The sequence below is a fragment of the Leuciscus leuciscus genome, assembly GCF_965113295.1.
Source record: "Leuciscus leuciscus genome assembly, chromosome: 7".
NCBI classification, from domain to species: Eukaryota; Metazoa; Chordata; class Actinopteri; order Cypriniformes; family Leuciscidae; genus Leuciscus; species Leuciscus leuciscus.
In genome coordinates, this window is record NC_138731.1 from 37,272,451 (window position 1) to 37,288,757 (window position 16,307).

The 16,307-nt window shown below is 38.5% G+C and overlaps 1 protein-coding gene across 6 annotated transcripts in view; it reads left to right on the forward strand.

Moving 5' to 3' along the window:
* Positions 1-16,307, forward strand: part of spegb (striated muscle enriched protein kinase b) — an 85,881-nt gene that overhangs the window by 21,531 nt on the left and 48,043 nt on the right. For 2 of the 6 annotated variants that reach the window (XM_082175730.1, XM_082175731.1), the window contains exons 1-2: positions 4,895-5,820; positions 11,676-11,718. The exons of 3 other annotated variants lie outside the window; for them this stretch is intronic. In XM_082175730.1, the coding sequence (XP_082031856.1) occupies positions 5,788-5,820; positions 11,676-11,718 (76 nt within the window). In that variant the 5' untranslated portion in view covers positions 4,895-5,787. Of the gene's footprint in view, positions 1-4,894; positions 5,821-11,675; positions 11,719-16,307 lie in introns of those variants that run through there. One more of the 6 variants, XM_082175732.1, reaches the window with a different exon arrangement.

The window sequence follows — 16,307 nt, forward strand, 5'->3', positions numbered from 1 at the left end:
CAGTTGAAGACATGATGTGTCTTGCTCCATTCTTCATTAGACATGTCTGGGCCATGACAAGTTTAAATGAAAATTGTCATCATTAACACACCACAGCATTATTGTCTTTCTTCTCTGAAACATAAAAGAAGGCAGAATGTCTGCACTTCTGTTTGATCAATTCATGCCCATTCAAACTGACGGAGCGCATGCCCACTCAGATGCTTCTGAACAATTCATTTTGTTCCATAAAACAAATGAGTAAATAACTTTTCATTTTAGCCTGATCTTTCTTTGTGTGACTCCCATCACAAGCACACACATAAATGTTCTGCAGAAGTGCCCAGGCCCTGTGATTTATGTGACTTGTTCTTGTTAAATAGAGTCGTTTGGGTTATTACACTTTGCTTGTAGGGCTTCTGGAATTGCTCCACATTTCATTAGATGGTTCCCCCGGGGAGAGGGGAATAGGAGACCCTGCTGATCTAACCGTGGATGTTCAGTGGGAACTTGGTCCCTTACTGGAGGGACTGACTCCTGGAGGACAATCGCTGCTTGCTTTAATCACTTTTACATAACTCTGACTCGGTATAGTGCGCCATTCACATTAAGATAGGAAGCCATTATTTCACTGCCCGCTGGGCGATTGCAGCTATGAGTGAAGAGTTTGCAAGACAGCCTGTCTGATACTCAAAGTGGCTGTTCTTTGAAAGTGCTAAAATTAGTCATCCTGGAAAACAAACTGGAACGAGATGCAATCACACTACAGTTCTGCCTCCCTTTGGTTCAGTGTCAAAGTGTTTATTCAGTTTGTTTTATTAAACCGCTCAATTCATATGGATTAGTTTTACAATCTCTTTATGAACTTTTTGAAGCGACATAGTGGTATTTGCTGCCAATGGAGAGACAGAAAGCTCTACATTTGTGTTCCAAAGATGAACGAAAGTCTTATAGATTTGGAACAACATGAGGGTGAGTAATTAATGGTAGAATTTTCATTTTTGGGTGAACTATCCCTTTAATTTCTTTAAAACCTCAAACTTTTGAATGGTAGTGCTTAGTGTAAAAAAACCGTCTTGTGTTTATACAATTGACTAAGTTACAAAGCTTACTGTTTTTAGTCTAGTAAATGTGTGTAATCTAAACCGTTTTTGGATCTTAGTCATCATAGTGACCCCTCCACTAGTGGCCTAAATCAGAACAATTTGCATTCAGCAACATGATTCATGTCTCGGCTATAGCGTCAGTGAGGTATGTGGGAGTTTTACAGGTGAAAACAACACAAATGTGTGTGTCAGCTTTGTGACACCAGGTGGAACAGAGCTGAGCCTTATAATTGTTCTTAAGACCGATCGATGAGATCCATGAAACAAGGAAAAGAGAGAGCTGTAAAGGTCCCGCAGATATTGACCACTGTCTGTCAGAAAGAGAGCGAGGGCTGAAGAGATGGATAAAGAGAGAGTCAGAAGAAAGAGACACAGAAAATGTGTTTAGAATGAGACTAGGTCAATTGGCAGTCTAGTTTGTAACACTGCTGTTCACATCATTGAAACAGAACAAGCGCCTCACATCTGAGAAAAACAGTTTGAAAGTCAACATAAAAAACCATTCCATCTAGGGATGCAACCATTTTGAAAAAATTCTGGCTGATACTGATAAACTGATCACTATTCTGATATTATTCAATTTGTTAACATTAGTAAATGCATCAGGTTTCATGAACCAACTGTGAGCAACCTTATTTTACTGTATTAATTTAGGCTAATATTGATTTATAAAAATACTGTTGTTCATTGCTCATTCTTATCAATCAATGTTGCATTAACATTCATTTTCACAACTTGAAATGTTACAAATGTATTAGTATACACTACCGTTTAAAAGTATAGATAAAAACGTTGGATCGATTCTTTTTATTTATTTTTTGGCTGGAAATGTTGTTGAAATCTTATGATTACCAAGGCTGCATTTATTTGATAAAAAAATACAGTAAAAACAGTAATGTTGTGAATTAATATTAATATTATTACAATAAACAAACTGTTTTATATTTTAAAATGTAATTTATTCCTGTGAAATAAATATTTATTATTATTATCAATGTTGAAAACCGTATTTTTGTGGGATTCTTTGATGATTAGAAAGTTAGAAAGTAAAAGAACAGCATTCATTTGAAATAAAACTTTTTATAAACATTATAAATGTCTTAACTGTTACTTTTAATCAATTTAAACCATCCTGGCTAAATAAAAGTATTAATTTCTTTTTAAAAAATCATCCTGGACCAAAACTTTAAAATATTAGTATACGTGTATCCTGTAAAAGCTTTGTTTATTATAATGTTAAAAATCTAAACCCAAATTAGATTTATTAAAGATTGAGCGGTAAATTATGATGGTGTAGTTAATCTAAATGTTACATGCACAATTTGATATACGATATTGGCTAATACAGATAAATAAAAAATGTAATATATTGCATCCAATTCCAATTCTAACCAATTATACACTTTTGTTATCTGATGTATTTCTGCGTGAAATGGACAATTGTACATCAGGATTGGATTGATATCATGGAAAGAGGGGGGTTAAAATGGGAAGAAAAATAAGAGGGATTTGTGATATCAGATGAAAATGAATGTTGTTTGAGGCAGTTTGATAAGGAATGTGTCATGTGAATATAAATAGGGCTGATTTTGACTTCAAATTAACTTAAAACAGAATAATTATGTTTCATGACTGATCAACTAAACTAATAAACATGAAGGTGGTTGTAAACAAATCAAGTTGTTTTTCAGTGAAATGTGAATTATCAGTTTTATTCCAGTTTTATGTGCGTTATCCTTTTATATGTAGTTGATGTATTTTTGTGCACCATTTTCTCTTCTCAGTCATCTGTTTGTTATTATATGCATGTTGGCTTAACATGCAATGCAATAGAACAAAAGGACCCAGGTGTGGACAACACAACAGGAATGAAGGATGGCAACCATCCACCTGGGTCATTATAAACACAAGCAGTGACAGCTAATGAGAACGAATAAAGGCATTTTTCGGGTGTCTGACTCTCTCACAACCCCCTTGATGTTCTGCCTCAGCAGGCTTCGGCCTGAGAGCACTTTAGCTATGAAAAATGGCAATCCATTTCAATGGCCACATAGACCACAATCTGTTTCTCAATGTCTTTTCTAGCGTGTTTTTGTTGTACGACATACACTTTGCTGCTCTATTGGTAGTACAGTTATGGATCGTGTGCTTTCGTGAAATTAAAGAGCTCAAAATCAATGTGCCTCCCTGACCCCCTTTGCTAACATCGCAGGTGCGAGACTCGATAATTCATGAGTTCATTATGCAAATCTAAAGCTGCACATGATTGCCTCAGTCTTCTCATTAAATATATTTGATTTCTGTCCAAGGGACGCAAATTCTAATAAACCTTTTAATAAACTTAAATACATCATTTAATTTGAACTATTGATGAGGGAAATGAGAGAGGAATGAGCAGTAGACATCTTGAGCTAGGGCTCTGCTGCATGACGATACACTACACAACAGTATGCGTACTGATATATCATTTTTACCGTGGTAGATATATTCCTGCAGCTATCAGTTGGAAGGTCTGCTTTACGATATTTCAGGTCAGAGGAATGACGATATGTGGAATAATGTCAAATACAGAGTATGACATGTCCCAAGATCAGGTTTGAGTTGCGGTGTAAGGTGCTGATCTATATTTATTTTATTTATTTAGAAAAATAGTGTAGGGTAAGTTTGCATAAAGGCGTGCAAATAGGCTAGCATGCCAGTATCTATGTCAGTGTAAAATGTACAGTAGTATATAAAAAAGATACAAACAGAAGACTTTAAGGAGTTATTGCTATTGGGCTCAATTCATTGGGTGTTATGACATACTGTTCATGACAGGGTAAGTTAGCAGCACAACTGAAACTTCATTGACAAAAAGGTCTGTTGTCTTGTAGTGTAGTAGCATTGTATGAAACAGCTCACATAGAAGTCACTTTCAAACCAAGCAGGTTTCTGATGGTCAATGCGTGTGACCAGCTTGAACCCATTGCGAAATCTTTTGTGCAAAATTCCACATTGTGTGGATAGGGCTGGGTATAGCGTAAAAAATTTTCCGATACCAATATGATACCTTGACTTCGATACCGGTTCCTAAATGATACTTTTTTCGATACCAATTTTATGAAATCCATTTTAACAAGATTACATTACCTGAAAATGTATCTGGGAAAAAATAGCAAAGAGACTTTATAATTGTTTTTTAATAAACTAATGTTTTCTGAGTCAGTGTTTGTTGCAAAGATGAATTTGACGTTGCTAACTCGTCATCTGTGCAGTATAGTGAACGTGCGCGTATAGACAGAAATGCAACTTTCATTTGGATTACATAATCAGAGAGTATTTGTTTTCGATTCGAATTGGTTAGACATTTCAAGCTTTCTATATGCTTATTTCTCATGTCTGTGAGGCAAGTAGCCTATTTCAGGCAAGTAGCCTATTTCAGTTTGTTTCCTAAGTAGCCTTAGCAAGTATCAAGTAGTTAGCAAGTAGCCTTAGTTTCGGTTAATTTGTGACGCGCTCCAGTTCTTCTTGCAGTTGAAGACGGAGCATCTTTCTGCTCTTAAGTTTATTCCGTGCACTGTCAAGTGCTTCATCAGATTTGTTGTGTTGCTGGTCTTGGCAGCAGTTATCTTGTCGCAAATATTGCAAGCCTGGTGAAATGTAGCCACACTTTTGATCTTTTCCACATTTTTTACATCTATGGAGGTTGGGACGCTTACACACTACAGCCTCACGTGTGACCCACCTGTACCTTGGGGGTAAAAAAGGCGAGGAAACAAAAATGTTAAAGTTATTTTTAAAATGTGCCAATGGTGGGTTGCAAAAAGGCACCATCGACTGGAGGCTGCTCTGACGTCACGGGCATTGATCCTGAATATGAAACGAAGGCAGTGGGTGAGGAGACTCCCGACTGCTTCTGCTGCTGGGCAGGAGAGATGCGTTCAGCATCGGTGCACAACAGAACGAGCAAAGTGAGGGGGAGAAAAGGGGGGAAAAAGCAAAACGGGACATGAAAAAGGATTTGCCAACTGGCATCCCTCAGTGCAAGACTCGATAGGACTGACTCATTCTTTCTCTCTTACTCATTCTGTCTCTTTTTTATTTCCTCTCTCTCTCTTTTTGTCTTCTCCCCTCCCTTCCCCCAAGACGGTGCAGGCTAGTGATTTCTCTCTCTTGCTCGCTCGCTCGCTCTCTGCTTACCTCTCCACACACACAATATTTTGCTCGCTGCTGCTGGCTGGGTTTATTATTCTGCGCTCTTATTGGTCAACACGATGGTTTAGAGCAAGCTCTGATAATTTGCCACTGGGAATCCTGAAGCACTGAGGGGGTGCTGTCTACTGAGGTTCATTTTTCTCAAATGTTTTTTTTATATTTTATTCTGGTATTAGTTCGAGCTGCTGCCTAAGCTGAAAGAACGACAGCGCAGTACCTGCAGCAGAACAACTTTTTAATGCAAAATTGAGTTTTTAGGGAGCATGCTCAGAAAAATCAAGTTTTTGAGAAAGAACTTTTGTTCTCAGAGAAATTACAGCAGGTGAATTGCCTGTCAGTTAGGTACGTTTCCTTTCTTGAGTGGCTTTTTCAGCAGTCCAAGCTGGATTCAGATCATGCTACCAATACGATCAGGGCACCACCGGGTCTGACCGTGAATCCCCAGCTCCCAGAGAACGTCACTCCCACCTCGCTTACACGCAACAAAAAACCAGGATTACTCCAAGCCATGAAGAAAATCTGGTCCAAGAAACGCTTTCAGGTGAGTGTTTGCATGCCTTATTTTTCTTGCCTTGCATGTTGACTCATAACTGACTGGGAGTTTGAGTTTGACCCATATGTTTGGGGTTTTGTCATTCAGTGAGCTCCGTCTGAGGGAGGCTTGACCCAATTCCCTCCTTTAGGGATGTTAGCGCTTATTCACTCCTGCGCCCCACCCTTTTCTTGTAAACAAACGGCACCAATCTGGCTAATTGTGAGAGGATGATTAGAGCTGAATAGGTGAACGTCCACGACTCATTAAACTCTATCATATTCTGATGCATTCTGGGTTATGCTAGGAACCAGACAAAGATGACAGCCTCCTGGGTACTTTGCTGTCAATTTTTTAAGGGCTTCTCAGTGGGTCGGAAATCCAAGATATTGTTTATAATACAAAATGTTTATATTGGAACCAGCATTGGATATGTCATGAGTCATATTGTTCAATTTTGCACCAGTACAGAAGAAATATGGCAAGTCAGCATATAGGTCGTTTTCTTGTCCAAGAGCAATAAAACAGAAATGCTTGTAGCAGCAACTGATTTTCCCCTGATGCATATTTCTAGGGATCTGTGGGATCGTAAATTTGGCTACCTCACACTTCACTGCATTAACAGGGAGATTGTTACATCAAAACCATCAACTAAAATTATGACATATCTACTTTTTTATTTACTACATTCAGTAAATACTGTAGCTTAACAGCAACATCACATTAGCAGGTTGTTATTGTGCTCCAGAACTAGATGTCTGTTGCAATTCTAATCCCGAGGCTTTGCTGTGCAGTTGCCAGGGTGCTTTTAGTGTGTTGCTAGGTGGTTGCTAGGGGCTACTTACTGGGCCAAGTCAAAAGAGCTCACCACCTCAAATATCTATGATATTCCGTACCGTTATTGTCCATCAGGTTAATCCTCATGTTATTTCAATAATGCATCCTTCTGTGGAACACAAAAGTCCATATGAGTCCATACAATAACATTCATTGGGGTCCAGTGTTCATTGTATTCTGTACAAAATGAAATGCAGTTTTGAACAACATTAGGGTGGGCAAATAATGAAAGTTTTAGTTTTTTGGGTGAATTATCCTTTTAAATAGCTAAATTTACTTATATTAAGGTTTGTTTGGCTTAGAAATGATCAGTTATTTGTGTTGTTTGCTTCGTATATAGACTGTCAGAGTCAGGTCAAAATGCGAACCTTGTTCCCCTCCCTGGATGGCCATAAAGTGAAAATGAGAAATCTGCACACCATCACTTTGCCATTGGCTGTAAGTGCATAAAAGTACCCTCCTTTTGACAATATGTCATTGTGACATTTTACGGGTGAGAGCAGGACGAGCTCTTACTGATATAGGCTCAGGCTGATAGGAATCCTTGTGAAGATGAAAGGAAAAGTGGGTGTGAAGGAGAGGAGAGGGGGATGGTGCAAAAGAAAAAGATAATTGGATCTTAGTCGGCAGACGGAGACAAGCGGGTGGATGGGGCAGAGATGAAGCTTAGAGACCAGACAGATACCGAACAGGTGGCTGAGTCATAGTTTCAGATCTAGGCTAAATGGTAGTTTCAGTATCTATCATGTCATGTGAATAATATATAATTATTTAATTCCTTCATGTGATGTGTTTTAGGGAGATAGCATATCCCATTGCTGCTTAAAGAACTATAACTAGATTCACATTTCCTGAATTACATATCAATGCTTGCGAGGCAGCAAAAGAAGCTTAGGTGTTTTTTGTTTTTTTTAATAAGACTGGAACACTTTGCCATCATTATGACACTCAGCAGACATCTTGATTGCTGTGTGCTGCACAATACAGATTCAACATACAGGCTATTTCCAAAACTTGAAAAGGTCTGCTTTTGCAGGCGGTATTTGCATAATCTATTTGACACATTTTTGTTTTCATTTTTTTTTTGGATAGAATCATAGATATATATTCACTATCGATATCTCACAATCATGTGCAAGTGGTTTGGCGCTTGGTGGAAAGAATAAAAATGGTGTCTAATGGTGCAAACAATGCCAATTTATCGATTATGTTTCTACCAAGAAATAAGCATTTTAGTCACTTAAATATTGGCTTGGTTTTCTCTAAACCCCATTTGAATTTGTACTAGACCATTAGACATGGCGTTTTGCCTTCATACAAAAATGCTGTCTGTAAATTGACTGACTGGATAGAGAGGCAGCAAGGTAGTTGCATTTGATTTCAGACAGTTATAGTCATTGCAGTGTGGCTATAAATGATTAAATGTATGCAGGGAAAACAAGATCAATCAAAATTTAGTATATGAACAGAAAGACGACCAGTTGCTGACGGTTATTTTGTTAATCAATCTTTATATCTTGAATTTTTGTATATATACTTATACTAAGTACAGGTAGTTAATTAATAATCAGTTCTTAAGTAAATACAGTGAATAAGGCTTAAATGTGTACCATTGAAGGTACTGCTCCAGTGTCCAGCTAAAAGTTGTTGTTTTTCTGACCTTTATCCTTGTAGAAATTGACCATGGCCATGACCATGAATGTAAAACTTCTGATTAACATGGCTGACATTTTTAGTGACATGGTTTTTGAAGTTTAGAACAAAATTTTAACCAGAACGTTTGAGTAATATCAATACAGTTACCACACACCAAGATGGCAGTGTAGACGGGGTCATGAATCACGTGAGCTCCCACCGTTCTTTCTAAACCTGCCCTGCTGACTCACAAGCATTAAGGAACCCAACGGGTAGCTGAGAGAGCTGTGTTTCTTAAGGTGTGAAGTGATTCACTTGCTGCATTGGCAAGAGTAATGAAAAGTCAGACCGGGTGAGATTGAAATAGCCCACTGCCTCAGGGCTGAAAGAGTGGAGTTAGAGCAGAAAGCAGATACCGCAACCAAGATTAAATAGTGCCTGGCAGCATTCATCACACCTTAACCTGTGCTAACCTGGCAACATACAAATTACCTGATGACCAAGAAGGTAAAAAATTATGCATCAAATCAGCCAGAGCGGTTGCCCAGAGAGGTTTGATTCATCCAGTGTGAATGCCTGTGGTGTGGGCTGACAAGAAAAATAATTTGAGCTCTCCAAGGTGCTGACCAACGGGGCTTAGAGGTTTTTGTCTGGACAAATAGAGTGGCTAGAAACAGATAACAAAAGAAGCCCTGTTTCACACAGCTTATGGTGTTTTGGTGCCAACTAATTACTTTTTTTTAATAAAATGTTATAGCTCTGTTCTGAAACCTAGAGAGATTTAGTTTTAGCTTGTTGCTTATATACTCTTATGAGCACACAAGTATATTAGGTAAGCTTGATCATTTTTGGTGGATTTAACCGTTTTATTATCAATATTGTTCCGTAGTAATTTAAGTATTAAAGTGATCAAAGATAATGTTCCCGTATTATCCACCATCTTGGATTTTTCATTGAGATTATTGTAATGAACTCTAGGATAGATTTAACTGTTTTTGTCAATATTGTTCTGTTCTGAAAGAAAAATAAGTCTTATGATTAACATTTCTACCTCTATGTCTGACATCTTGGAATAATATTTTCATTGATCTTGTTGTAATGTATTCTGGAATTGCCGTCACTATGAAATATATGCGACTCCCAGAAGGTATTGTCGAAGGCAGCATCGTTATGGAATATTTAGAACATCCTTGCAACCATCCAAAAGACTCTGGCAACCACTTTATGCACTAAAATATTTCAGAAGATCTTAGTAATCGCACTGAAAACAACCAATCTGTACAATCTCAGTTTCTTCAGAAAATATATAAATTTAGCTCTAAAAATATCTTGCTGAAGAAGAAAATGATTTATCAAGCTAATAAGCAATGTTCATTTTGTTATTATTTGTTATTACAATAATTTGTATTATTATCATACTGTTATGGTTATGGATATTCCATTTAATTTGATCTTTGTTATCATATAGCTACAGACAAAGATGACTCAATTAATTTCACTTTTGTAATTGGATTACATAATCATAAAAAAGAATGAGTTGCGGAGCCCTGTCTTTTCTGTAGTCGTTCTTTATGTTGTCATACAACATGGTCACTGAATGTCAACCGTTGAGTGCTTGAGTCCGTGTTTACTTCTGCCTCAGCTCTTCACAGCACAGATGGCTGGCTGAAGATCCTCCCTCAGTGGCCTGCTCACAATCAAAGGAGCGAGTGTGCATTTGGCAGGTCATTTTGGATAAGTGTCAGTTTCGAAAATGTAACTGAAGCTTGAAGGGCCCTCTGTTCCTATAGCAGCTTTCAGAACATCATGGGAGAGAGAACCAAAGCTCAAACATTATGTCAACCTCAGAGACCCCTCTGTACATTTGCCATTTAAAGTATAGATTAGGGAATTGACTGTTACGTGGATTCATTGATTTTGATGTAATTAGTGGCGCTTGCAAAGGCAAGCATCCCTATTATCACTGATCATCCTTGGGGTTAGCGATTTAGAATAAATCCCTGAATCTTTGTGTGTTATTTTCATTGTTTGTTCTACAGCGACAGCACCTCAAAAAATGTGGCTTTTATGGTGAGCTATTACTTTTCTAACTGACTGGATGTGTGTCCAGTGAACATTAAAATGGGATGAACAGAATAAATATTTTCCAATGGAAATATATAAATCTAATGTTACATACAATGGAAAAAGCGCATTTCAAAGAGTTTCAGCCGAGAAATTCATGTAAATAAATTCTAACGGTACTTGTAGCAACTCAAGTGTGCGTAGGCTTTGTCAATAGTCGTCTCTATGTGTGAATTGATCATCAAATGCGTTTCTGTGGTAGTTGTGTTTTGACTAATCAAGGCAATAGAAGAATTCAGATCTTTTGCATAATGCATGGCACTTGTGTGGTGGAGTGGAACCAGGCTTTTCGTCCATTAAGATGCCAAACATAGAGGCTAATGACAAACTAACCAGCATCACATGGACATGAATCCTTCTTCGCCTATTAATTATTCAGATGTTTTAATGTCTTGTAAATGTTTTCTTTACAACAAGCAGAAAGCGCTGAGCTTAGGCGCATGAATTAATACGACCTGCTTGTAATTCCTCTAAAAGTTCATCCACTTTTATTTGCCTTTCCCCTTCACCAACCCGCAAAGCTCCAGGCACCAGTCTCTGAAACGGATGGCCGCCGTCCTTAGCTAATGCGGTTAGGGAACAGATTCACAGAAGAAGGGTTTGAAATTACAGCTGCATCAGCCATTAGGATTTCATTTCTCCCTGTAACTAATGGATTGGGAGTGACAGACAGCCGCTGCCCGATGCGTCCTCTGTGTTACTTCGGTTTACATTCATCCATTGTGAACATAGTTGGATAGGAAGCGATACTGGGAAGCCAAGAATCACATTTCTCACTAAACAAGATGAATCTGTTTAGAAATGGACATAGAAATGACATGCCTTACAGCATGTTGCTTGAAAGCTGGGAATAACAGTTTGTAACAGAACAAGGATCAACCAGTTCGTATAGCCCATTTAAGCTGTGCTGGATGCTTTCATACTTGTCACTTAGCAGATGTGTTTAATGCAAGGTGACATGCGGGCACACCAACGCAGGGACTGGCAAAAGAAACTAGCTCACTTTTTTAGCCTCTCAGTCACCAAATGCCCTACATATGAATTAAAATCTAGGTTAGCAGAGCAAAGACGGACATGTTTTTTTTTTTTTGAAGACCGACAAGTGGCACAGGCATCTTGTTTCAAAAGAGCTCTTGTTAGTCAGCTTTGGGGATATCTGCTGGTGTGCTGTTTGAAATACTTGTTTGTTTTGCTCATTTGAAGTGATTATCATATTTGAAGCATTCTGTGCAACCACTAAAATAGCTCTTCTCTCTTTCTCTTTCCAGAAAACCGGACACTCTAACCGAACATTTGGGAGGTTCACTCATGGTGTGTTTGGCTTTATAGATAACAGGTTATTACAAGAGAGATTTTATGATAACTCTTCAGAGTCTGTCAGTCATCTAATTTTGAATTTGAATTGAAAAAGTTTATTTGAACAATAAGACAAATTAAAAAACAACAATCAAACAATACAATCGATATTTACCACAAAAAAAGAAGAAAATTAAAAAAGAAGAAAAAAAAAAAGAGAGAAAATACGCAAATAAATAATGTGGGGTCTTTGTTTGAAATCGAGGATGCATTGAATTTTTTCCCCCTCTACATTTTGAAAGAGAGTGCAGCTAATCTTGCAATATGCCTCTGCTAGCAGACATGGGAGAAATTCAAACTGAAGAATTGAAGTCATGAGCGTGAATTTAAATTGAACTGGAGGCGCCACACAAAAAGTTAAATTGGAAATTTGATTGGAATGACATGAAGAGGACTTTACTGAATTGCAATTCAAAAAAATTCAAAAGTAAAAAAAAAAAAAAAAGTATTTACATTTATGCATTTGGCAGATGCTTTTATCTAGCCTGGGAAAACCCAGACAAACTTCCGGCAAATTTAGATTTGCTCTGCAAGTAGTCTGGCAAAGAGCTCATTCAAGCCGATTTCTAATCCCTCGAAATCGCGGCACCAATCAGAAACGTTGGGGCGGGCTTTACACGATGACGATCGCTCTGATTGGTTTTAGGTCTATCCAATTGCGCCCAGAGGCATTTGAGCGACGTCCGCAATTTAAATGCATTATTATATTCAAATTGCAAACACATGAGGACAGTCTCCATGAAAGACCAACTGGCAGACTACTACAGTGCTACTACATTTCTCTCCGAAACGGTAGGAAATTAAATTAGATTTAATAGAGGATTTTAACTGTGACAAGATGATTGACAGGGCAGTTTACGTGACAGGATGCACGCGACAGATCCGTCCGATAAAGATGACGAAGTAGTATGTCCCAAAAAGAGTACATACTTATGGCGTAATGTAACTTAGGCGAATTGGGACGCAGCATATGGCTTTACACGATGACGATCGCTCTGATTGGTTTTAGGTCTATTCAATTGCGCCCAGAGGCATTTGAGCGACGTCCATTGGTGACACCTCTTTGGAAATGAGTTATTAATTAAGCTTTGCCAGACCATAACTCAGTTACTACTGAGAATGGTCTGGTTTTAACCAGGCTAGCTTTTATCCAAAGCAAATTACATTGCATTTCAAGGTACACATTTACATTCTTATCAGTTCTTGCTTTTCCTGGGAATCGAACCCATGTCCTTGGCGTTGCAAGCACCAATGCTCTACTGTTTGAGCTACAGGAAAGCCTTATTTAGCTTTTATTAATTTTATTTTATTTAAAAAAATGTACTTTCAGTTATTTGCCAATACAACATTTCTAATTTTCGTTGAAGTTTTTTTTAGTTTTAGTTAAAGGGTTAATTCACCCAAACATGAAAATTATGTCATTAAATACTCTTAAATACCTTCATGTCGTTCCAAACCCGTAAGACTTTCGTTCAACGCAAATGAAAATATTTTTCATAAAATCGGAGAGATTTCTGTCCATCCATTGACAGTCTATGCAACTACCCCTTTTACGCTTCAAAAAATCCATAAAGAGATCGTTAATCCATATCAATTGAGCGGTTTAGTCCATTTTCACTTTTTATGATGAACAGATTTAATTTGGCCTTCTTTGAATTGTATTTTAAGAATTTGCGTCTGCATTGAGTACTTGCAAAATTCGTTTCCAGCTTAGAAGTATCATACAAATAACAAAGTCTGAGGGCACTATCTTGCACCTAGCGCAATTGACTTTGTACACCGACGCATGTATCATTCCTATTTTGCACCTGACGCACAGCAGACTTTTCCCGCCACAGACACACGTCTGTAAATTAGGAATGAACTTGCGCTCCTGGGGGCGGTTCAGCGAAAAGAAGAGGCGTGTTCTGGCGCAAACGTTCCCTGGTGTTATTTTGCAGTTTCAGAAAACAATTATTCGTGTTATTCAGATGCTATTTTAAGGGTGCATGCTTGGCCTTAATGTAGCGTGTGCACAACGCGCATACACTTTGCTTTTCTCATCTACACCGACGCACCAGTTCCCATTTTTGCAAACCATACATAATTTCAAGGAAAAATATTACCACACGAGGGAAATCATTGTGGTGTCCATGAAGATGTGGAAAAAATATCCATAAATCTAGCTTACACATTTACCCAAATTATTGGGTAATTAAATTAATTAATTAAATTACCCAAATTATTGGGTAACCAAATTATTTGCCCTGACGAGAACCTCGGTCTCCTCGCCTGTGAACCGCTTCTGGCGTGCGCCTGGCAAATCCGCCATTATAATAACAATTCCGCCATGGAACAGGCGCGCCTGCTTTTAAAGGGAATGTGAGATGACGCTCTGATTGGTTTATTGCATGTTATGCCCAAACCACACCTATGAGTAATGTAGCTACTTCAGACCAACCCATTTTAGATTTGCGTCGGGCACAAGAGTCATTTATCCCACTGGTATAATAGCAACAGCGCCCGAGATCCGCCCACAAAGTTACTTGCGTTTTGCGTTTGATACTTGCATTTCAGATCGTTAAAATAGGGCCCTAAGTCTCTGTGGCTTCTGAGATTGATGATAAATCATTAAAGGTCTCATGACATGAAATTTTTTTTTAACATTAATATGAGTTCCCCTAGCCTGTATATGGTCCCCAAGTTTCTAGAAATTTCAATCGGTGTAAATCGAGCTTTTGCTATCTTTCTCTGCCTTTGAGAAAATGGAGGCTCATACGCGCTGATCTTGAATCTCCTCCTTATGACGTCATAAGGAGGAAATGTTACCTCCCCTGTCTCTGCTTTGCCCGCCCAGAGAATATTTTCCGCCCATGAGAAAATGCGCTAGGAAGTAGGAACGCGCGCGCGCGATTTTAGTTTGTCCACGAGAGATATCATGGCTTTTGAGCGAGCGAAGCATAACAATTGCTCAATAATTGGATGTACAAATGAACACCGAAGGGTCAATACAGAGCTGGGCTTGCTGAACGTCTGAAACTAAAGTCTGGATCACTCTCTTTGGCTCAGCTACACACCTCGGACAAGTAAGTCAACTAATGATATAAGTGTGTTGCTTTACTGTTTATGGTTACCTAGATTTTACACGTAGAATGTGGCTGTAACATTAGCTATGCAGCTATGCAGTTTATGTGTGTGAATACACACACTGTAACGCGAGTGTTGTACACGTCTTTGTTATTTGGATAACTGTTTTCCTGTTGGTTATATGGCGCGCGCGATATCCGCATTTCAAGATCGCAGAGCTTGATGTAATTGTAATAAGATCAATTACAGACGTTACAGATCTCATGAAAAGGCAACAGTAGGTTAGCGTTAGCTACATAATAATAACTGTAAACCATCCGAATAAAGTACCGTATCCAGACATAATATTTTAAACTAACCATTCGGAAACGTCCTGCTGGAGCCGCTGAGTTGCAACTTCTTCATCCGTTGCTTCTCCATCTGGATCAGATTCTGGGTCAAACTGAAATGCTTGAACGACTGCGTGTCTTCGTGCCATTGCAATATCCAACGTTAACATGCACGCCACGGACGGTACCGTTGGAGGGTGGGTGTGGCCTTGACCATCTTGCGCCGCCTTTCTCCTCCTCATTATCATTTAAGGCTACAGACACCGAAACGGCCCGTCTGAAGGAAGCTCATTCTGGGACTGGCTTGTAGTGGCTATAATTCTGCACCGAGGCTGAATTTTTGGAAAGAGATTTCAGATACAGTGTTAGGGACCACTAAGGCCTATATTAAAGCCTACAAAAAGTAGCATGTCATGGGACCTTTAAGATTTAGGATTCCTATCACCCTCGATACTCAGAGGCAAGCCCAAAAAGTCATCTAGGATCCTTTTGAATATGTAATTGTAATCAATCTCTGGATCAAGGCCCTCTTCAGAGACACCTTGAGGGCCTACATCAGAGGAAGTGCTCAGTTCAGACAAATATGATCTAAATTGTGTGCCCTAAATTGAGAATAAAGTACCTCTGCTGCTGCACTGCTCCCATTACCTATCAGATAAGTGTTTGTTATAAATTACTGCTAATGGGGATATCATTCATATTCATGTCTGATAATTATAAAATAATTTAGTCTGCTTTAGATCAGTCTGCACACTCTGAAAACATCTCCCCAATGCTGCCGATAGCCTATATGTAATGCATCCTCAGTTTTAAGTACTGACTGTACATCTTTAGGAATTGTCATTGTTGTTAAAATTTGTGTTCCTGTTGTGATTTGTAATAAATCATTGTGTTTTTGATTATTATCAAAGATGCCATTCAGTGTCGTGTTTGTGTGCTTGGATTTGAGAAGTCATGCTAGACAGATTTACTGGAATTGTCTGTCTGCTCGGTCTGATAAAGAGGAGCCCGACAATAAATCTGTTCACTTTATGTACAAAGACACTATAATCTCAGCATCAATAATGCAAAAAGCTTAGCAGTGCTTATCATTGAAGCAATTTATACGAACTGCTGACACTTTTGCACCGATGTGATGAGATTTTAGAC